Source organism: Mytilus edulis, chromosome 6 (assembly GCF_963676685.1).
Source record: "Mytilus edulis chromosome 6, xbMytEdul2.2, whole genome shotgun sequence".
Lineage (NCBI taxonomy): Eukaryota > Metazoa > Mollusca > Bivalvia > Mytilida > Mytilidae > Mytilus > Mytilus edulis.
The window spans coordinates 18,817,382-18,841,168 of record NC_092349.1 but is presented as its reverse complement, the minus strand read 5'-3'; the positions used below and the strand labels follow the sequence as shown (position 1 = coordinate 18,841,168).

Here is a 23,787-nt window from a genome sequence, read left to right as displayed (position 1 = left end):
GATTTTTTCAAATCGAATTGCCCGTTTCATGCACATTTCTCGGAAGTAATTAGTGATTTCCGAGTGATTCTTTTATAAATTTACATCGTTTCAATGTATGCTTTGTAAAGAAAATGATATAGAAACACTTTAACAGACAATACAGAAACTGACCTAATTTTTCATCCGACATCTTGGGATGACCGTGAATGCAGTTACGGTCATCAGCTTTACCCCAGTGAATTATTTCCCTTTAAAAAAACAGAAATCTGAAAGTTCTGTAATGAACGATTGAAATAAATTCATAAAACAAATGTAAAGCTAAAAAGTTGTTATTGTTGGCATTAGTTTTCTGTTTAGACAAATGGAAGTAGGATCTTAATACTAAGTATTGAAGACTTGATAACTTTGATAGGCCGCTAGTCCAAATACTACATTTTGTCGGTAAGATAAATTCGAAACACGGTGTGCTAGTGACCTAATACGATATATATGGGATCAGTAAATTCCATATGGGGATTCGTTTTCACCCCATATAGAATGTACAGACCCCATATATATCGTATTAGGTAAAGAACGCACCATTTAATACCGCAGTCCCACTAGGCCACGATCGCACTACGATCTCTGAAAAAAATGCAAATTTTGATGTTCGTTGTACGATCGTGTAGATCGCAGTAAGGTAGTATTACGGTCGCGGTGAGGTCTTCAAGATCGTGATGAGCGTGGCCAACTTTGAACATGTTCAAAACAAGCGTGGTGCGGTCGTGGCGAAATCCGGTTGTGATAGAAGCGTAGTGAGAGCGCATTTAGGTCGTAGTAAGATCGTAAAGGTCTCTGTACCATCGTAGCGAGAGCGTAGCAAAAGCGTGATTCTATTCGGAGAGAATGCGCTACGATCTCACAGCGACGTAAGTATGACCTCACTACGACCACCACGTTCTCACCGCGACCCAACTACGCTTCCACTACGACTTTGCCACGTTTACACCACGCTGTTCAAGACCATATTACGATTCTAGTATGCCCTTTCTGTCGGCATCACGCTCTTCGTACGACCTGACTACGTTCATACTACGACCACCATTCTCATTGTCATTTCACATAAAATATATTAAATCTCTTCAGATTATGTTTGTCTGTACATTTTGTTAGTCTGTACATGTATGTAATTATGACTTCTTGTCCATTTTCTCTAACGGATCAACCATGCCTCTCGTTTTGATATGGATTAGCCCGTTGAATGGTTTCACACTAGTAATTTTTAAGGCTCTTTATAGCTTGCTATTCGATGTGAGCCAAGGCTCTGTGTTGAAGGCAATACCTTGGCCTATAATGATTTACTTTTATAAATTGTTACTTGGTTTGAGTGTTGTCTCATTGGCACTCATACCACATCTTCCTATATATATATTGACCCATCTGTGTCATCTCAGCTGTCGTTCATTAAAATATCGTCTTTGCGCTTTATGGACCAGCAATAGGTTGTAATTTAAGTTGGATTGGTCGGTCCGATATCTCTGCTTGATCAGGATTCGTTACTATCAGAGTTTCCCTCTACCTCTACATCAACCCCTACCACCACGCCCACGTGTTCTAGTAGATTTTGGTGGCATGACTGTATTGTTTCCGAAAAATCTACGTATTAATCAGAAATAGAAGAAATGAAACTGTATTGATATGGAACACGATGTTGACGTTATTGCTAAGAACGTATTAAGATCACGGTATGAACGTAGTATAATCGTTGTAAGAACGTGCTATAATCGCAGGAGAAGCGTGGTAAGATCGTGCTGCAATAGTGATGAGTGTAGAAAGATCTTTATAAGGGTAGTGAGGTCGAAGAATAAGCGCGGTGAAAATGTGGTATAATCGTAGCGGGATCGTTGTAGAAGCGTAATGAGGACGTAGTAGCATCGTCAATGCAACGAAAATTTACATTTTCATGCCGCTCATACCGCGACCTCACCACGATCTCAATTTATTTTAAATCGCGGTGAGCATGGTGCAATCATGGTCTAGTGGATCTGAGGCTTAACTAATAATATACAAAAACAGACCTAATCAATATCTTTTTAAAACAAAAATACAGCAGAAGAAAAACATTAGGCGGAAAAAAAATAACAATCAGAACAAAACCAAAAGGTCGTTCCACGGAAGAGTCCCAAGTACAAATATTCATTATGTCTGCATGTTTCTATGTAAAGGGACGAAACTAACGAAGCCTTAAAGACTTCCAAAATTGTCTTACTTTGTGAAAACAATTCAACTTGTGTCATTATTTATTCAACCTTAAATCTTCTTAATCATGTAATTTGGTATTACAGTATTGCTCAATTACACAACTATTCATACGAATGCTCCTATTTTCTTTACCACGTTTGTTAAAAAAAAGTTCAGCATATACAATATACTAGTATATCTTTCTCCAGATAACCAAACACAAACAAGAGCATCATCATGCGACCCTGATATCGCTCATCTGTAATATTTCAGTTTCAGGCATTTTACTTATTGGTAGATATTACTTTCCTGAATAATTTTGTCATAACCACTTTCTCTCTTTTTAAAAATGTTTTTTAATAATATAAAAGTTGATACATAACCGAAAACTGTAAAATTTCCTAAAAGTTAACTATTTCTAGACAGTAAACCAACAATAAGTAGTCCTATTGGTCTGAAGATTGATTGTCAGGTAGATCTAAACCCGTTTAACACTTTAACCTATGTAAATTTGTTTCCTACTGCTTTGGGTTTTAATATGAAAGCCTCAAACTTCATTTGACCCTTTTCTAATTTTAAAAACTACCGCCTTGCTTTTAAATGATTTTTTTTATCTTCTCTTAAGTCGGGTTGTTGCCTTTTTAACATATTCCCCATTTCCATTCTCAATTTTATCATAAAAGAAAAAAACGTTTTAAGGGCAATAAGTCTGTAAGGTGTCAATTGACTATCATGATCATGTTTACTTATTTGTTGATCTTTCTTAGCTTAACAGTAATTGCCATTTATGCTTTCTCTCTATCTATTATAATATTAAAGAAAATAACAAAAAAAAAAAACAGTCAAATTTAGAAAATAAAAAACTATTTCCAACAGTAATCCAACAATGAGTTGTCGAACTTATCTGGAAATTCCATTACAAATAGATTATGACCCATTTATCACAGTAACTCTCTTTCACCTTTGCTCTAACTGCTATAGTTATTGAGATAAAAGCCCAAAACTGCATTTGACCCATATGTTCTATTCTAGCTATGTCTGCTAATGGATCAAAACTTCGGATACCAAGTATAAACAAGATACCATAAGGAACATTCAGAGTAAGATTGTTAGTCTTTGTCCAAGTTGTTGCAGAGAAAATGATTTTTGTAAAAAGTAATAGACTTACATGAAAAAATGTAAACAAAAAACGTTTCAAGGGCAATTATTCCTTACGCAGTCAATTGACTGTTCGATAATTTGACATATTTGTAGATCTTAATTAGCTGAACATTTTTGCAAATTACCATTTCTCTCTATCTATTATAATATTGAAGATGATAAAAAAAAAACAGTAAAATTTATTAAAAATAAATTATTTTCAACAGTATCCCATCAATGGGTTATCGAACTTATTTGAACATTTTATAATAGAGGGATCATGACCCATTTATCACTTTTTAATGTAACTGCTATAGTTTTTGAGCTAAAAGCCAAAAACTGCATTTTAACCCTATGTTCTATTTTAAGCTATGGCGGCCATGTTTGTTAATAGAATATATTGGGCCAAATAGTTTCAGAGGAGAATTTTTGTTTTATATGTAAGCAAACATAATAAACAAATTGTGTCAAAATTGTTTTTTAAAGGGCAGTAACTCCTTAAGGGGTCAATTAACATTTTTTGTTGTAATAACCTTTTTTGTAGATCTTACTCGCTGAACATTTGTGTTGTTCACAGTTTATCTGTATCTTCAATAATCAATAATATTGAAGATAATAACCAAACACTGAAAAATTTCCTTAAAATTACCAATTTAGTCGTAGCAACCCAATATTGGGTTGTTCGGTTCGTCTGAAAATGTTAAGGCTGATAGATCCTGAGCTATTAAACATGTTCACTCAGTGTCAGATTGTCTTAATGCTTTCGTTTTTGAGATATAAGCCAAAAACTGCATTTGACTCGTATGTCCTATTATTAGGTATGACGGCCATGTATATGATGATAGATCAGAATTTTGGATACATTTTATAAACTAGATAGCATAAGAAACATTCAGTTGAAGTTTGAATGTAATTAGCCCATAAGTTTTAGAGGAGAAGATTCTTGAAAAAGTTTACGGCGACGCCGATGATTACGACAACTACAGGCGACGAATGCAAAGTGATGACAGAAGCTCTTTGTAAATCGTTTTCATTACAAAATCATTTCCATATCAGTAATGTACTATAGTTCGTGTTTAATAAATCTGAAAGCCTACACAATCAATCCTTATTGACTTCTTGAAAAATAAATAATCATGAAAAGTAAAAAATATGTTAAGAGAATACATTTTGTTTTCCAAAAATCACCCTCTTGTATCACTTTAATTAGGCCTTGGGAGTCTAGGCAGAAAACATTTCTCAAGAAAGAATAAAAATTAAACAAGAAAATATACTGTCTGCATGCTAGTATATAAGTTCACCTAGAAGAAAGGTATGAGTTCGAGGTACTGTCTTAATTTCTCGTATTTTATTTATCTGCAAAATCGTTCTTGCCAACTGGAACAATACTTTTCCATCCATTACAAAATAAAGATGGCAAGGTGTATAATTGGATTGTCAATAAGAACTCTCCACCAGAGATCAAATGATGTAGAAGTACGATTTGTTAATCTGAATTTAGATATGCAAGCTTCGTGATTGTCTAAAATTTGATTATTGTAGGAATGATCCATTGACAGTCTTTATACCACAGTTATTTTATCAATGGCCAGAACTCAGATGATCACTACCACTTGCACCATGGAACAAAGATTAACATATACGCAATTGAATTAAGTATGTATATAAATATCATGCATAAAATTGAGAATGGAAATGGAAATACATACTTCTCAGACCATCTTCTTACACATTGAAATGAAATATTGCACTAATGATGCAAAGGGGATCAAATCTTTAATTTGCAGTTTTTATTGCCTAACTGAATCAGAAATGAATATCAATGTGACATACAATAAAGCCATTAGAATTATACACTCATACAGCTTCTGAGAAACCATCTCATACATTAATGCCAAATTTTGCACAAGTGTATCTACGGTTTCCATATTTATAAGTTTTATTATTTTCCAAAACAAGTTATGGCCACTACTCTGTCACAAAGTTTACAATGGACCCATGCTGGAAATCAGCTAAACAGTTCCGAAAATCTTAACCAAATATGGAAGGAAGGGAACTATGTTAGTTTTAAGCTTTTACTACTAATCTGATATCCAATTTGTCTCTCACTATAGACACAGTTTAACATAGAACACTATGAGAAAAACTTAGATCTCGGGAAACATCTGGCAGGTTCATCAACATAAATCAATTACCGGAGAAAAGTTTTATAGCCAAGTCAAACAAACTAACACTAATAAAATCAAAACTATCCACAATGATCTCTGTCAACAGTTTTAAAGAATCTTTTAAAGTATATTCAATTGTATATTGTATAGTAAACTTACCTCTTGAATTCATTGCGTTGAATTTAGCATTTAAGTCGTTCAGCCTAGAGTCCTGACCTCCTAATAATCCATTATTATTGTTAGCTGTAGACATAACTTTATTGATATCACTCTGAATTGCTCTTGTTTTTCCAGAAAAGTCTTGGATATTTGAATGGAGCGCATCCAATCTATTGGAGTGTTTTTCCAGTTGCTCTGCTAAAATTGACGCATTGTTATCGACAGACAATACAGTTTTCTTAAATTCTGATTGCATGATTTCCACATTGTTGGTTAAATTCTTCATTTTTTCATCGAGATCTTTGTTTACAGTATTGACAATCTCAGCAAAATAATTCATTTTTCCCTCCATTTCTTTCCTTAATGTCGCAATGACCTGTTTAACTACAGTAAATTCGTCTCGGCTATCTCCAATATGTTCTTCAACCTTCTTTTGTACTTCTGAATGCACGAGAACCACATTGCTAGTTAAATTCATTATCTTTGCATCTTGATCTGACTTTAGAGTATCGACAAGCTTGGTCATATCCTCTTTTTGTTCAAGAATTTCATGTGAAATGGTCTCTTCTGTGTCCATTCGCAATAATGCAATGTCCTGTTTAACGTCAGTAATTTGGATACCGTTTTCTTCAATATGTTTGTCAATATTCTGTTGTAAGGTTTCTAGCTGACCCTTTACGTCACTCAACACTTGACCGGAAACTATATCTTTTTTTAATTCTTCGTTTAATTTGCATGATATCGTTGTGTTGATAATATTCCGTAATGGTATTTCGATAGACCGGACAATATGCGCACTAATATTTGTTGTATCTACTATTGCAACAAGTGGAGCTTTTTGATTGTCCAGTATCGGGGCAACAAACTTCTCTAAATCCTGACATTTGCACGAATATATTGTGAAAATTAAACACAGAATCGACAAAAAATCCTGCTTCAACATTTTGAAATTAAATGAAAATAGATCTTCGACTTTAATTTCAATCACTTAAAAGTAAATGAAAATTACCTGCAGCAGAACACTGTACAATTATTCCCTGTCACGTGATAACGTTTTACCCAATATAATTGTTTGTAATATATGTAAGGTATAACAATGATTGTTGTTTAATGCCAAGCTCTTTTTCTTTATATCTTATATAACTTACGAAAGTCATTAATAATTACGAATGTAAGATACAGAGATTAGTAAATATGTTTTTCGTCAGACTTCATTAGTGCAAATGTAGATGACTACATGTAATGAAGAAACAATTTTTTTCTTAAATGGCAGATGGCAGATGGCAGAAAATATATTAATTTCAAACGATACTAGTTGCTGATGAATTTATTGATGCTATATATAGAATTATATAATAGCTGATACTAATTAAAAGCTTTAAAATTTGTTTTAGATAATATCAAATAGGCATACAATTGCAAAAGATGTTCGCCTGTAGTTTCATGCATATTTCATTTTCTAAGATCCCATGTCCGCCCTATATTTCGTAAGAAAATGTTGTAAATGCCATGTCGAAACCTATGTATATCTAGGTGCTGTCAATATGGAAGATGATATTTAAATAATAATTGCTGCTAAATCACAAACTGAAAAAAAAAATGTTTTTTGTTTTTACATATACGAAAAGGCTAGTGGTATGGATATTTTCCCGATCGATCTATAAAATAAACTACATAAAATGAGGAGATGTGGTATGATTGCCAATGAGACACCTTTCTACCAAAGTTTAAATAAAGTGGATGTAAGAAATTGTAGGCAACCGTACAACCTTCAACAATGAGAAAAACACATACCGTATTGTCGACTATGCAAGTCGCAGATATAAAAAAATATGAAATAAATCAATTACAAAACTTATGCATAAGTATGATACCACAAGAACCAATATATGTTAAAAAAAGGTGCAACAAATTCTCAAAGGCAAATTCCAAAAAGGATAATTCTATAAAAAGAAACAAATTCATTCGCTATTCTCCGTTATTGTTTTTTTACAGAGCTATTTGTCCTGAAATGTAAGTATGTTTTTATCTTATCCCAGGAATAGATTACCTTAGCCGTATTTGGCACAACGTTTTGGAATTTTGGATCCTCAATGCTCTTCAACTTTATACTTGTTTGGCTTTAAAACTATTTTGATCTGAGCGTCACTGATGAGTCTTATGTAGACGAAACGCGCGTCTGGCGTATTGAAATATAATCCTGGTACCTTTGATAACTATTTAAAAACAAACGAAACCGAAATGAACCAAATAATTATAGAGCAATTACATGTCATTGAATGAGTTGTTTTGGGAAAAGGTTCTACAGGCATTTTGAATAAAAGACTAACACTATTTGCACAGGAAAATTGTTACAATTTCTAAGGCATAATGTAAATGATGTGACTTCCGGTCGGCATGGTCAAGCTTTTTCTGCTGCTACAAAAAGTCAAGAAAAGATAAGTTTTCTGTGTGTTTTTGTCAGTTAGTTGTCAAACAAGTCAAACATTTTCAGTATATAAGTCATAAATAACTGTATATAAATGTAAATATGGATTAATCAGCGAAGAAAAGTGAAAAATCTCCTCTGAAATTTGTGCATTGACACTAGGCTCGTTGCCGCCATTTTGGATTTTTTTTCTCCTGGAAATTTGAAATTGAATCTTGAATATATATATATATCCGTAATTGACATTGATTAATTAACTTGTAATTCATGTCAGTGAATAAGATTATAAAAGAATATAAAAAGGTTTATAACCTATTTAAAAGGCAGGGCCTTTCACGAGATACCGTACTATTCACGGATAGCAAGGGGTTCAGTCTAGATAGAATAGTTCCAGACAGCATCAGTGACAAGTTTCACATAGTAGCAAAGAGTGGAGCTACAGCTTCCAATGATGAACATCTAAAAACCCTTTTTGCAAAACTAAAAGAGTTGAAAACTAAAGATCCAATCATTTTAATCTGGTTCGGAACTTGTGAAATAACAACAAAGGGGAAATACATATACTTAAGGAACTACGTTTATCAAAATATAGAGGCAATACTCACAGGATACAGAGATTTAAGAGACAAAATATTGGCAAAATTCAAATATGTCACTATAATCTTTCTTGATTGTCCTTACTACTCGATAACAATCTTTAACAAAAAAATCAGAGATAGAGAAGGGAAGAAAAACAAAGACAAACTAGATCAAAACAACAACCAAACAAAATCAACAAACTTCTCCATAGTAGTGAAAAAGTATAAGGGTACCAGAATTGTAACAAAAAAGGACAAAATTAAAGGCACTATCCGGCACTGGTAATCGACAAGACAAAAGCGTATAGATCAGTAACGCAAGCAAGTAGCCTGGATAAAGAACTGTGCTATCAAGTAGACTACTACAATAGACAACTAAAATTACTGAATAAGAAGTATAGAGCACCTAGATTCTCACAAGACCAAATAATATCTAATAAACCCAAAAACAAAACCAGGGTGAGATATAGGAAAAATTATAAATTACTGTCAGACGGCATCCATCCAAATAGAACATTAGCTAAACTATGGGTTTATAAAATGGTGGAACTGTCCCTAGAAGTGTCTGAAACCTGTTAAGGAAGTATCAACGAAATAGGGAAGCCCTGTTTTCAGTTGCATAAGGTAACGGTTATTATTCAGATATATATTAATAATACCAGACAGGGAAGCCTTGTCTAGTTACAGTAAATATAAGGGAGGTTATACAAAATAGGGAAGCTCTGTTCTGCAGATATCGTAGTGAAATATTGACTCTATAGATAGGTAAATAGTTCCGTAGACAAGGAAGCCTTGTCTCCAGATTTAAAAGGTATAAGCATATTCTAACAGAGAAATAATAGTAATAGGGAAGCCCTATTAACTAGAGGTAAGCATAGTTTTATTTAAGAAGGGAACAAAAAAACAAAAAACAACTAAAAAACAAGGGAGCCTTGTTTTCTGAGCGAAGGAAAGGAATATATACAACAAGGAGAAACTTAAAAAAAAAACCAAAAAAAAAACAAAGGAAGCCTTGTTTCTTTTATTTTTAATAAAGAGGTCAGTGCTATTAATCAACTAATAGGACAAGGATAAGGAATCCTTGTCCTATTAGGAAAGGGAGATAATTATTGAAGAAACAGGGAAGCCCTATTTCTATCATTCGAGAGTGCAGTCTATGTCAGACGGATGAGGAAGCCTTGTCCCGAAAAAAAATAATTAAACGCATGATAGGGAAGCCCTGTCAAAATTAGGATAGTCTAGCTTCATTCGACAATCAAATATAGTCAAGGATAGGGTAGCCTTGTCCTTTAAATAAAAAAAAAAAAAAACCCATAAGATAGTCTAACCTCGGCTGAAGTACAACAATCAAGGATAGGGAACCCCTGTTCTTTAAATAAAAACAGTACGAAATAAAATACTTCATAAGAAATTGGTGTAAGGAAGCCTTATACAATCTCTCGGACAGATAAAACAAAAAATAATAGGGAAGCCCTATTTTATTTAATTAAAAGTATGGCAACTAGAAAAGGTAGTACAACAGGTCCCAAATCGTCACAAAAATTAAATCAAGACGAGGAGGAAGCATGGACATGCGCTAAATGTACCAAAATCTTCAAAGAGCCATAGGCTCAACTTATGGAATGCCAAAGGTGCAAGGAACATTTTTGCATATCCTGCCTAAAGAAAACAAAAGCGGAATACAGCATGTTATGTAAAACAGATGCAATGTGGTTTTGTGGAAAATGCAGGATAGTCATGGAACAACACGCAGTTACCGATATTGAGATAGAAAAAGGTGCAAACAGATAATGGAGAGTTATGAGGAAAGAATTACATCACTCGAAAAAACAGTTGAAAATAAATGTGACGAGGACAAAGTCAAGCAGATTGTTTGTGAGGAAATTAAGAGCTGCAATGAAGAGATGGTAAAAATGATGGTAAAAGAGGAAGTGAGCAAAATAGAGGCACCAATCACAGAAGAAGGTTGTGACGAGGATAAAGTGAAAGCCATAATAACAGAAGAAATAAGCAAGATACAAAAGCCAGATAATAAAGGAGATAGTGACTCCACTAACAACGAGATAGATAAAGCAGCGAAAAATATAACAAGGATGGAGACTGTTACAAATGTCCTTGAAGAAATTAATGAGAGAAAGTCCAGAGAAAATAACTTGATCATCTTTGGGATTCCGGAAATAGACGAAGAGAGCAAAGAAGTAAGAGAAAACACTGACAAAGAAAGACTAAATGAGCTATTTAAAGATTGCAAAATACAATTGGATAAGGAAAACTTGAAGACAATTAAAAGACTTGGGAAATTTAACAAAGAAAAACTAAATAGACCAATCCTAGTAAAATTACCAAGTGCAGAGCCTAAGATCACCTTATTCAGAAATATACACTACATAAAAACAAATCCCAAATATGCAAAAGTGGGAGTTAGTAACGACCTAACCCAAGCAGAAAGAGAGCAAGAGAAAAGATTATGGGACCAAGCAAAAAAACAAACTGAGGAAGAGATTTCGGGGGACTACCACTTCAGAGTAAGGGGCCCACCTTGGGCAAGGAAGGTTGTCAGATTAAAGAAGCTAGACTCCTAAAAGGAAAAAGAGGAAAAGAGGATGTAAACAATTTTAATGGTAAAAAGGTTTTTAATAATGTAAAAACAGATAATTTTACAGTTTTATCCAAATTGAGCTGTATATACACAAATGCAGATCAGTTATTTAACAAGCTGCCTGAACTAATAGTACGAACACGAGACGACAAACCAAACATAAGTGGTATCACAGAGGTTAAACCAAAAAATAATCGTTATAAACCAGGAATCTCAGAATATTCTTTAGCCGAGGTATATGACTACAACATGTTTGGTAAAAACCTAGACGTCGACACAGGCAGAGGTATTTTATTGTACATAGATAAACAACTGGACGCATCACAGGTCCATATGAATACAGAATTCCAAGAAAACTTATTTATTAAGATTAATTTAAATCAGTCAGACCAGCTATTATTAGGCTTGATATACAGGTCACCATCAAATAGATCACAAGAGTACACTAAACAATTAAATTTACTTACTACTGAAGCGTGTAATAAAGGCTACTCACATATCTTAATAATGGGAGATTATAATTATCCAGAAATAAACTGGGATAGTTGGAATTCACCAGGTGATAGTACAGAAAGTAATGAATACAGATTTTTAGAAAATCTACAAGAAAATTTCTTATTTCAACATGTTACAAGACCAACAAGATGGAGAGGCACCAATACACCACATACCCTGGACCTGATTTTAACCAATGAGGAGAATATGGTCTCAAATTTAGAATACCAAAGTCCACTAGGAAAAAGTGATCACTGTACCATGAAATTTGACTTCAATTGCTACACAAATATTAAAAGCAAACCTAAATTAATTAAATTATTCAGTAAAGGAAACTACATAAAAATAAAAGAAGATTTAAATAAAATTAAATGGCCAGAATTACTACAGAAAGAAAATGATATAAATGAAAACTGGAAATCAGTTTTAAGTATAATTCAAGATATGGACAAAAAGTATATACCAACAAAAGAAAGGAAACAAATCGGTAGAGGGAAAAATAATTTCCCAATGGACAAAAACACCATAGATAAAATTAAAAGGAAAAACATCCTGTCAAAAAAGATTACCCATAATAACGACCCAGAAGTGAGGAAGGAATACAATAAGATAAGGAATCAAGTAAAAAGTAGGGTAAATAAGTTGAAGAGGGAATATGAGAAAAATCTATCAGAAAAAGCTAAAGAAAACCCTAAAGCTATCTGGAGCTATATCAAGTCAAAAACAAAAACCAAAGAAGGAATTGGGGACTTACATTTGGATCCAGAAGACACAAAATCAGATAAAACGGAAGATAACAGCAAAAAGGCCAAATTACTAGTAGAATACTTTTCCAGTGTCTTCACAAAGAAACCTGATGGCAAGGTACCATCACCAACGCCTGTATTAGTAACTAATGATATGCCATATCAAAAAATTAAGGAAGAAGTAGTGCTGAGACATTTAAATGCATTAAAAATAGACAAATCTCCAGGGATGGATAAACTACACCCCAGACTGTTAAAAGAGATCGCTGAATCATTGGCAAAACCTTTATGTATCATTTATAATCAATCACTTGAAAGTAAGACCGTACCTAACGATTGGAAGAATGCTATGATAAGTGCAATATTTAAAAAGGGTAATAAGTCACTAGCCAAAAACTATAGACCAGTCAGTTTGATATCAGTAGTATGTAAAATAATGGAGAAAATATTACGTGAATTTATAATAGAGCATATGAAAAAGAACAACCTATTCTCTAAAAAGCAATATGGATTTATTGCAGGAAGGTCAACTGGTCTCCAATTATTAGAAGTGATTGATAAATGGACAGAGGCACTAGATCAAGGATTAGACATAGACTGCATTTATACAGACTTTATGAAGGCCTTTGATAAGGTACCACATAAAAGATTAATAGCCAAAATCAAAAATCTAGGTGTCCATGAAGATATAGTAGGGTGGATAACGAGCTTTTAAGAAGATAGGAAACAAAAGGTCGTAGTGAATGGTGAAGAGTCAGACTGGGCTAACGTTACATCTGGGATACCCCAAGGATCAGTATTAGGACCACTACTATTTGTTTTATATATAAATGATCTCCCAGACCAAGTAGATTCTGATGCATACCTATTTGCAGATGACACTAAGATCTTCAGAATAATTAAAACACAAAATGACAGACAAATTTTACAAGAAGATCTTAATAAGATGGAATCCTGGAGTGACAAATGGCTACTAAAATTTCACCCAGAAAAATGTAAATATATGAAAATAAGTAAGAAATCTAATAGCACTGACCATCCACCAATCTATAACCTACTAAATCATCCTACAGCACAAGTTAAAGAGGAAAAAGATATTGGAGTACTCATTGAAGCAGAACTCACATTCGAAAACCACATTAGTGAAAAAATGAACAAAGCAAACTCCATATTCGCAGTTCTTAGAAGAACATTTGAATACCTGGGAATAGAGACAATCATGCCACTATACAAAACCATGGTTAGAACACACCTAGACTATGCCAGCTCAATCTGGTCCCCATACAAAAAGAAAGATATAGACAAAATAGAAGGTGTTCAAAGAAGGGTAACAAAACAACTACCAGGGCTAAAAGACATGAGCTACCCAGAGAGACTAAAAAAACTAGGCTTACCTACATTATCCTATAGGAGAATAAGAGGAGACATGATTGAAACCTTCAAAACAATGAACGGACACTACGACAAAGAAGTTAGCTCATTTTTAAGGAAGGCAGACGATTCTCAACAAAGATGTAGTAGTAGGACCAACAGTAATAAAGTAGTTCATCAAAGATTCCAATCTAATATCCGTAAACACTCTTTCTCTGTTAGAATTGCTAAAACCTGGAACAAACTACCAGATAAAATAAGAAAGTCACCATCGATAAATTCATTCAAAAATCGACTAGATAAATATTGGTCAGACGAAGAATTATACTATAATGACTATAGAGCAGAAATATCCGGAAGTCACGGTCAAAATAGTATAAGAAACACATTAAAATACGAGTCTGGTGAAGAGGAACCTTGAGGGATCCTGTACTGGAAATCAACTATAAGTAACTATAAGTATAAATAAAATAATTGTTATTTTTATATTATATACATTTGTTGATTAATACCTCTAAAGAAAAACAAATTATTTTGCACCTTTGTGCATTTCAACTGAGCATTTAATACTGTTTGGCAAGTTGAGTTATGGAAAAAAGTTGTATTATAAAATAAATAGGAAATGTTTTCATATCATTCTAAATCTTTATCAAAATATCAAGTATGACAGAGTCTGATTTTGATTGCCTGTAACATAGGTGTTAGGCAAGGTGACAACTTCTCACATTTTCTTGTTTCCATTGTTTATAAATGACATTGAAGTATATATTTACAAAAAAACGATATTCCATTGCTTGATAATATGATTGATGCTTTTGCAAATGCTGTATACGATCTGAATTTCATTTTGTGCTGTCCTTGCTGTCTTTATAATATCAGAAATTGCTGAAGGTATCGAGAGAAAGATAGATATTATTTCTGAATACTGTGATTTCTGGACGTCATATAATTTTATTGTGAACATATGTCTTTAAGGTAAAAGTTTGAAAATATTATGCGCAACAAGAATATTATGAAGTGGGTATTACGCGTATATTAGATCCCGATAATCACAAATTTCAGCACATGCATTGCATGTACTTTTCAAGGCAAAAGAAGCAGATGAAAACAACACAAAATACATTTTTACCTTCTCTTATAAAGCATTCTATTTCTTTTTTGTTTAATTAAACAGAATATCAATCTGAAAAAAATCCGCAGTGAAGCTAAAGCAAATCGGTGTTTCCAAAGTTTGATACCGAGAACCTACTCGTTTTTTTAACAAGTGACTAATATAAGACCTTTAATTATCATCCATGTGTCTTACACCATATATCAATAACAACACATACATTGACCACTGTAGATGTGTTGCATGCAAATAATCGTCTAGTGCTGTTAATACAGATATAATTGAATATGTCAGGATATTGTAAATGTTACTCTTTTCTTTCCACTCAGTTTCCGACAAAGAAGTGCCACCTGTTGGTGCATGCTATGAAATCAAAAATATTATACAAACTCAAACTAACACAAAAATGTAGCATTTCACAAAGAAAATTGTTTTGTTACCTAAAGTTTTATGATAATTAAGTTTTGATTTTATTTGTTTAAAAAAGAGGCACAAAAGATACCAGAGGAACAGTCAAACTCATAAATCGAAAATAAACTGACAACGCCATGGCTAAAAATGAAAAAAAGACAAACAGACAAATAGTAGTACACAAGAAACAACATAGAAAACTTAATACTGAGCAACACTAACCCCATAAAAAAATTTAAAGTGATCTTACTTTAAGAGTATAAAGACGTGATGCATGTGTGACAACGGGTATCGATTGTTATGTCAAATTTGTCAAATGTTATCATTAATAGTCTGATGACGTTCATTTAACAAATTTGCTGTTCCTGTATGTGGCACGGGATCATGAAAATAAACAATATTCAATAACTATGAATGAAAATCAGAAAAGATGCTAACATCTTGTAAAATCAGAAAGTGTGAAACCTTGACCTTTGATCATGAAAATGCACCGTACAAATATTTGACGACCGGGCAAAAAAGATAGCACAGATGATATGCTATCAAATAGTATATGATTTAGTCTTTTGTTAGGTGTGTGCATTCATAATACAATTGTATGGTTAATGTCACTCGTATATAGTAGTATGTTAAATGGCCGATATTTGTTCAAGGTTATTGCTTTTTTCTTGAACTATTTAACATTTCACATCGGTATAATACTGTTACTTTAATTATGCATCCCTTAATTTATTGATTTTTTATTTACATTGTATCATATATTAAATGTATTCGTTAATTGTATGTTCACTTGTGTTAATTTAATTCTTTTGATTGAGTTAAGCCATTTCAATTGATATTTTATATTGTGTCTTTCTACGCGTCTGGCGTATGCAATTATAATCCTGGTACCTTTGATAACTATTTCTATGTTTTGATATTCCACTATTGTGTAGATAAGGGTGTAAGATTTGTACCAGTTAAACGTTTAAACCCGCTTCCATTGTTTGTACCTGTCCTTAGTCAGGAATCTAATCATAATTGTTTCTTGTTTCTCGTTTATATAGATTAGACCGTTGATTGTCCGTTTGAATAGTTTTACACTAAGTCTAGTAATTTTTGTGGCCCTTTATAGCTTGCTGTTCATGGTGAGCCAAGGCTCCGTGATGAAGAACGTACTTTTACCCATAATTGTTCACTTATATAAATTGTGACTTGGATTGAGAGTTGTCTCATTGGCACTCATACCACAACTTCTAATAACTTTATGTTACAAAGCCACTGTGTCTAAACCACACCGGCAAAATTTGTTCGTACTCGATGGTATCTAACATCCGGCACAATGACGGAACATCAATAGACAGAAGAAAGCTAGGTTTCTCCTTATTTTCTTATTTTTTTTATGATATCGAAGAATATAAATACACATACAACTATTTTCTATTGTGATATGCAATATTTTCTACAACCGTTCTATATTAATGGAAAAATAAGTAAAAATGCACGTCAAAATGACGAATTGAGTGAACCTTGCCTCGAAATTGTTTAATTTCTCTTTAAATTGTTCACATTGTACGGAAAGAAAGGTACGGGAAGATAGATATTGACACGGAGATTGCAAATTTAGTTATTATGAGCATCTCAATAATTGTAACTCTGTGTATGGAACGAAAGAAATGGGTCATGTCAAAATGGAACTGGCCGGTTTCGTCAATGTATACAACCCGGTTTCGTCGTAGATTTCAAAATGCATAACACGGTTTGGTCAAATAAAAAAAAATCATAATCGCATTACATTATAATTAATTATTTAACTTCAGCGTTCAAAATGAGTTTTGTGGGTCGTTCGAAAACAAGTTCGTTCACCGGACAGCGGCTTATTATTTATATGAGTCTCAGATTCAAATAAATAATAAGCAAATTCCTACTCTTATAGAACACAAATATTTTAATTTTACTTTGCATTCCGAACTTTTAACAGCATATTGAGATTAAAGCTCTCTAAATATGCGTTTTCTATATGAGTTATGGGAAAACATGTTGAACATGTTTAAACTTGAAATTAAAGTTTACGGTCTTAAAAATCGAAACACACAATTGATATGTGATTTTCTCGCACAAAAGAATGGACACCTTTATAAGTAATCTAATCATTCCATGTATGTAATCTTTTCTACCATCGTTAAAAATAAATCTTCTTAAGGATAAACGTTGATAATAAGACAAATGTATATGCATGCATAATCGACATAGAAAATGAATGTAGGATTACAACTACCATGCATTAAAATAAAATTTATTTATCACTAATTGTAACTATACTGCTATGTACAAATTAGTATAATAGTCTCAGGTCATCGATAAAATTCAATAATAATTATTTTGTTAACATTATTAAAAAAACCGAGTCTGTACTGTCGCCATTGTGTTATGATGATCGTACACTGACGTTGGTCAATATATTTTGACAATATATACGGACAGACGGATTCAGTTTATTTCAAAGTTGGCGTATTTCGAACAACCTTTACATACCGCCGAGCGTAGCGAGTCGAACAATATTTTTATTATTTTTTGCTTTACAAAATCGTTAAATACAGGAATCAATATAGTTTTGGCAACCGAAGGTGGGGTCGGGGCGTGCAACCTATACGTCATCTAGATTCGCCACTTATCTTATAAAGTGTATACCGAATTAAAATATTGTAAGAAATGAGAAAACAGGAACACCCGGGAAATCGGATTATGTGAGTTGGATTATGTTTATTATAATAAATGCCGAATATCAAGTTCTTTTTATCGATTTCTATACATTTTTCTCAAATATATATAAAAGTTATATAGGAAAATGATAAGGCAGACAAATATACAAATAAATCGACTTGGCCGATATCCTAATAAAACTTATTGACCTTTAATTACGATTTTTTTTTCATTTCTTTGCGTTTTTACACGCCCGTCCCAATTTTGACAGGACGTATTATTGTATACACCCGTCTGTCCGTCCGTCCTTCCATCCGTCCGTTCCTCCATCTATCAGTCATTCGGTCCGTCCTTCTAGCTATCCGTCTATCTTTATGTCCAGCGTAAACATGTCGCACCGTAACTTGAGCTTATCTAGTTTTCATGAAACTTAACAAAGTTATTTCTTGAAATGGTCAAACGATTTGTAAACCTTTTAGTGAAAATCAAATTAAATCTTTTTGAGTTACAGAACTTTGCAAGTAAAACAGGAGAGTGTTTTTTGTTAACATGTCGCGCCATATCTCAAAATGATTTATCATTATTGCATCAAACTTTACACACTTCTTAGTAATATAAATCTTAACTTCTGCATACTTTATGGTGATGTTTTAAATTTTGTTTTTTAAGCGTTAATTAGGTTTTCATTGTAAAAAAAAAGGGGGTCACATACTGCGATGTATCTCAAAACCTATATAAAAAAATATCATAATGTTAATGTTAAACAAATAATTAGATATCAGTGTTTGCTATTGAGTATTTATATTCCATTTAAAATTAGTTTGAAGATCAGTGAAATAACGGATACGACTTTCATTAGGAAAATGTGTAGTACTATAATTACCTATGTAAATAAATGTAAACACGCCAAGTTTACTTTATAATACATATATATTTAATTTCTTTCGAAAGACAATGTTCAGATCCGTGTTAACGTTGCTTTTCATTAATTGTTGGTTTTAAAAAAATATAAAAAACCGGGTGATATATATAGACGAAACCGGGTGTTGTGTAGTAAACAACAATGACGAAACCGGTGTATTTTTATTTGGCATGACCTATTTCTTTCGTTCCATACACATAAATACAAGTATTGAGATGCTCATAATGACTAGTTTTGCAATCTCTGTGTCAGTATCTATCTTCCCGTACCTTTCTTTCCGTACAATGTGAACAATTTAAAGAGAAATTAAACAATTTCGAGGCAAGGTTCACTCAATTCGTCATTTTGACATGCATTTTGACTTATTTTTCCGTTAATATAGAACGGTTGTAGAAAATATTGCATATCACAATAGAAAATAGTTGTTTATGTATATATATTCTTCGATATCATTAAAAAAAAAAGAAAATAAGGAGAAACCTATCTTTCTTCTGTCTATTGATGTTCCGTCATTGTGCCGGATGTTAGATACCATCGAGTCCGATCAAATTCTGCCGGTGTGGTTTAGACACAGTGAAAGCAGCAAACGACAATAATTGAAATAACGGTTTCTGAATTGGGACAAGCGCCACGAGTCCTGATATGAAGTTTTTCGACTGATCAAGTACAGTAAAAGAGTGTAAACTTAAATTTGTCATGTTTGGTAGAGGCTCATATCTACAATATCAAAACATGCTTGATGGCAAAACCAGTATTAATTTCGGGTATTTTTAGAAGTTACAGTTTTCCATCCAAAGTGTTCACCCAATTATATCCTGTCATATCTGTTAGACAAACGTTGTATCGTTTGAAATAGAATCCAGATGACGTGCATAGTTTTTGTTAAGAAGGTCAAACAACGAAATAGATTTGCACACACCAAAACGAAGTAACGTTGACCTACATTGGTAATTCAACATTGTTTATGTCAAGTCAGTTATTTATGTACTTACTAAAGATATGAATAATATTGAGTGATTTAAACAATAATCGTCGCTTAGTCAACTGCAAAGCAATTATTAGCGTGTCGTCAGTCTGGCAGTCTTTAAAAAGTATAAATTATAAGTTCTTGACGATTTTGTAGCTTCAAAATGAACATCGACATGTTTAAATAAATCATCATATATACCAGGACTAAATTTTATATGTATACGACAGACGCGCGTTTCGTCTACAAAAGACTCATCAGTGACGCTCGCATCCAAATTTTTTTTAAAAAGGCCAAATAAAGTACGAAGTTGAAGAGCATTGAGGACCAAAATTCCTAAAAGTTTTGCCAAATCCAGCTAAGGTAATCTATGCCTGAGGTAGAAAAGCCTTAGTATTTCAAAAATTCTAAATTTTGTAAACAGTTAATTTATAAAAAGTGCTGACTACTGGGCTGGTGATACCCTCGGGGAAATAAATCTCCACCAGCAGTGGCATCGACCCAGTGGTTGTAAATAAACTCAACATAGATACCAGGACGAAATTTTATATATACGCCAGACGCGCGTTTCGTCAACAAAATTATAGTTTTTATAGAAGCACGACGAACGATACGTTTAGACAAAGTATAACCTTACAGTTTAAAACCCAGCATTAGTTGTCTGTTGTAACATGTAATGTTAATGCCTACTTTGAATATTTAAAACTTGATATACAGTTATAGACGCTTGCCAACCTGTTGACCACTAGATATCATGGTTTGTCTGTAGTTATATGTAAAGTTAATGCACACTCTGGATATGTATAACTTGACATATATATGTATCATGTGTATTGTATAAACATTTGACAACCTATTGACCACTCGATATCATGGGTTGTCTGTAGCTATAAGTAATATTGCTTACGTCTCTGTTTTTTAGTTTTTATAGAAGCACGACGAATGAAACGTTTAGACAAAGTATAACCTTACAGTTTAAAACCCAGCATTAGTTGTATGTCGTAACATGTAATGTTAATGCCTACTTTGAATATTTAAAACTTGACTTGCGGTTATAGACGCTTGACACCCTATTGACCACTAGATATCATGGGTTGTCTGTAGATACAAGTAATGTTGATTGTGTCTCAGGCTATGTATAACTTTACATACAGTTATAGACACTTGACTACCTGTTGACCACTATATATCATTGCTTGTCTGTAGCTACAAGTAATGTGGATGGTGTCTCTGGCTATGTATAACCTGACATACAGTTATAGACACTTGACAATAATTTGACCACTAGATATCACGGGTTGTCTGTAGCTTCAAGTAGTTTGATGCCGTCTGTGTGGCTATTTATAACTTGACATACAGTTATAGACACTTGACAACATATTGACCACTAGATAACATGGGTTGTCTGTAGATACAAGTAATGTTGATGGCGTCTCAGGCTATGTATAACTTGACATACAGTTATAGACACTTGACTACCTGTTGTCCACTAGATATCATTGGTTGTCTGTAGCTACAAGTAATGTTGATGGCGTCCTTGGCTATGTATAACTTGACATACAGTTATAGACACTTGACTACCTGTTGACCACTAGATATCACGGGTTGTCTGTAGCTTCATGCGAGTACTTTGATGCCGTCTGTGTGGCTATTTATAACTGGACATACAGTTAAATACAATTGACTCCCTGTCGATCACTAGATAACTAGACAACTAGATATCACGGGTTGTCTGTAGCTTCAAGTAGTTTGGTTCCGTCTGTGTGGCAATTTATAACTTGATATACAGTTATAGACACTTGACAACATATTGACCACTAGATATCACGGGTTGTCTGTAGCTTCATGCGAGTACTTTGATGCCGTCTGTGTGGCTATTTATAACTGGACATACAGTTAAATACAATTGACTCCCTGTCGATCACTAGATATCATGGGTTGTCTGTAGTTACAAGTAATGTTGATGCCGTCTCTAGCTATGTATTACTTGACACTCAGTAATAAACACTTGACCACCTGTTGACCACTAGATATCATGGGTGTTCTGTAGTTATAAGTAATATTGATGCCGTCTCTGGATATGTATAACTTGACATACAGTTATACACACTTGACCACCTGTTGACCACTGTATAGCATGGGTTGTCTGAAACTACAAGTAATGTTGACGTCGTCTCTGGCTATGTATAACTTGACATACAGTTAAATACACTTGACAACCTGTTGACCACTATATATCATGGGTTGTCTGTAGTTACAAGTAATGTTGATGCCGTCTCTGGCTATGTATTACTTGGCACTCAGTTATAAACACTTAACCACCTGTTGACCACTAGATATCATGGGTTGTCTGTAGTTACAAGTAATGTTGATGCCGTCATTAGCTATGTATAACTTGACATACAGTTATAGACACTTGACCACCTGTTGACCACTAGATATCATGGGTTGTCTGTAGCTACAAGTAATGTTGATGCCGTCCCTGGATATGTATAACTTAACATACAGTTATAGACACTTGACAACCTGTTGACAACTATATAGCATGGGTTGTCTGTAGCTACAAGTAATGTTGATGTCGTCTCTGGATATGTATAACTTGACATACAGTTATACACACTTGACAACCTGTTGACCACTAGATATCAGGGGTTGTCTGTAGCTACAAGTAATGTTGACGCCGTCTCTGGCTATGTATAACTTGGCATACAGTTAAATACACTTGACACCCTGTTGACCACTGGCTATCATGGGTTGTCTGTAGTTACAAGTAATGTTAATGTATAACTTGACATATATGTATTGTATAAACACTTGACAACCTGTTGTCCTCTTCCTTATATAATTCGTTCAGTGTGTCGTTAGGTTATTGTATTATTGGCATAGTCCCTGTTATTATATTACTCATATTAAATCATAAATCAAGTAGGAAGCTTATACTTAAGAAAGAAAACAAATTTTCTAATAACTACATGAATTCAAACAATTGCAATCACATGGGAAACAATTTTGAAGTATGATAAGCGGTATGATAAGCGGTAGAACAGATTTCTCATTTGTTCTTAAAGTGTTTTTGGCACGAAACACACAGTGTCAGACGTCAGAGAAAATTCTTGTCTACTTGCCTCAAACAGTATGAATCATCTAATAAAGTTTGTAATTTACGATAAATTTTAAAACAGTTCAGGGGGTGGGGGGGGGGGGGGGGGGATAGTTAGACAAAATTGTAGGTTTTACTAAATTTCCGTGTGTTGCATTTCAAATTACAAAATTACAAAATAAAATTATGAATAAAAAATAAGAACATATGAATACACTAATCTTGAAAAATTACCGTGACCGAAATTTTTAGATCAAGGTAGAGCATGGTATAATCAAGAAATTATCCCTTCATGCCTTGCTTTATATTTTTTTTTGCCACACCATCGGAAAAGTTATTTTTAAATTAGGAGTAAGATGTGCTGAAATTGAAAAAAAAATATATACTTAAAGACATTGGTATAGGAATTAAGATAAGTACGATGTTGGTTGAAACAGTAAAACAGTTTTAAAAGAAGTATGGATAAAAAAAGGTCGGTCTTAAAATATACTCTAGAACGAAGAAAAGATCAGCTGTTTAAATTGATTGACATTTAAACAGAACATTAGTTGGGGCGCATTTCTCAACCAGTGACGAATTTACAGATCATGATCAAGAAATAAAAATGGGTTGAAAGGTATTAGAAGGTTACCTAAAAATCAATTGCTAACAAAGGTAGGTGAATAAATCAATTGTTAATAAAGTTAAGTGATAAAATCAGCTTTTAAC

The 23,787-nt window shown here is 33.3% G+C and overlaps 2 protein-coding genes across 2 annotated transcripts; both read left to right on the top strand.

Annotated features, from left to right (window-relative positions):
- The first annotated feature begins 10,465 nt into the window (after positions 1 to 10,465).
- LOC139526249 (golgin subfamily A member 6-like protein 25) lies at positions 10,466 to 11,257 on the top strand. The gene has a single exon (XM_071321380.1). It carries the CDS (start codon positions 10,466 to 10,468, stop codon positions 11,255 to 11,257), a length of 792 nt encoding a protein of 263 aa, XP_071177481.1.
- Positions 11,258 to 13,461: 2,204 nt separating this feature from the next.
- On the top strand, positions 13,462 to 14,307 carry LOC139526248 (uncharacterized). The gene has a single exon (XM_071321378.1). It carries the CDS (start codon positions 13,462 to 13,464, stop codon positions 14,305 to 14,307), a length of 846 nt encoding a protein of 281 aa, XP_071177479.1.
- The last annotated feature ends 9,480 nt before the right edge of the window (positions 14,308 to 23,787 follow it).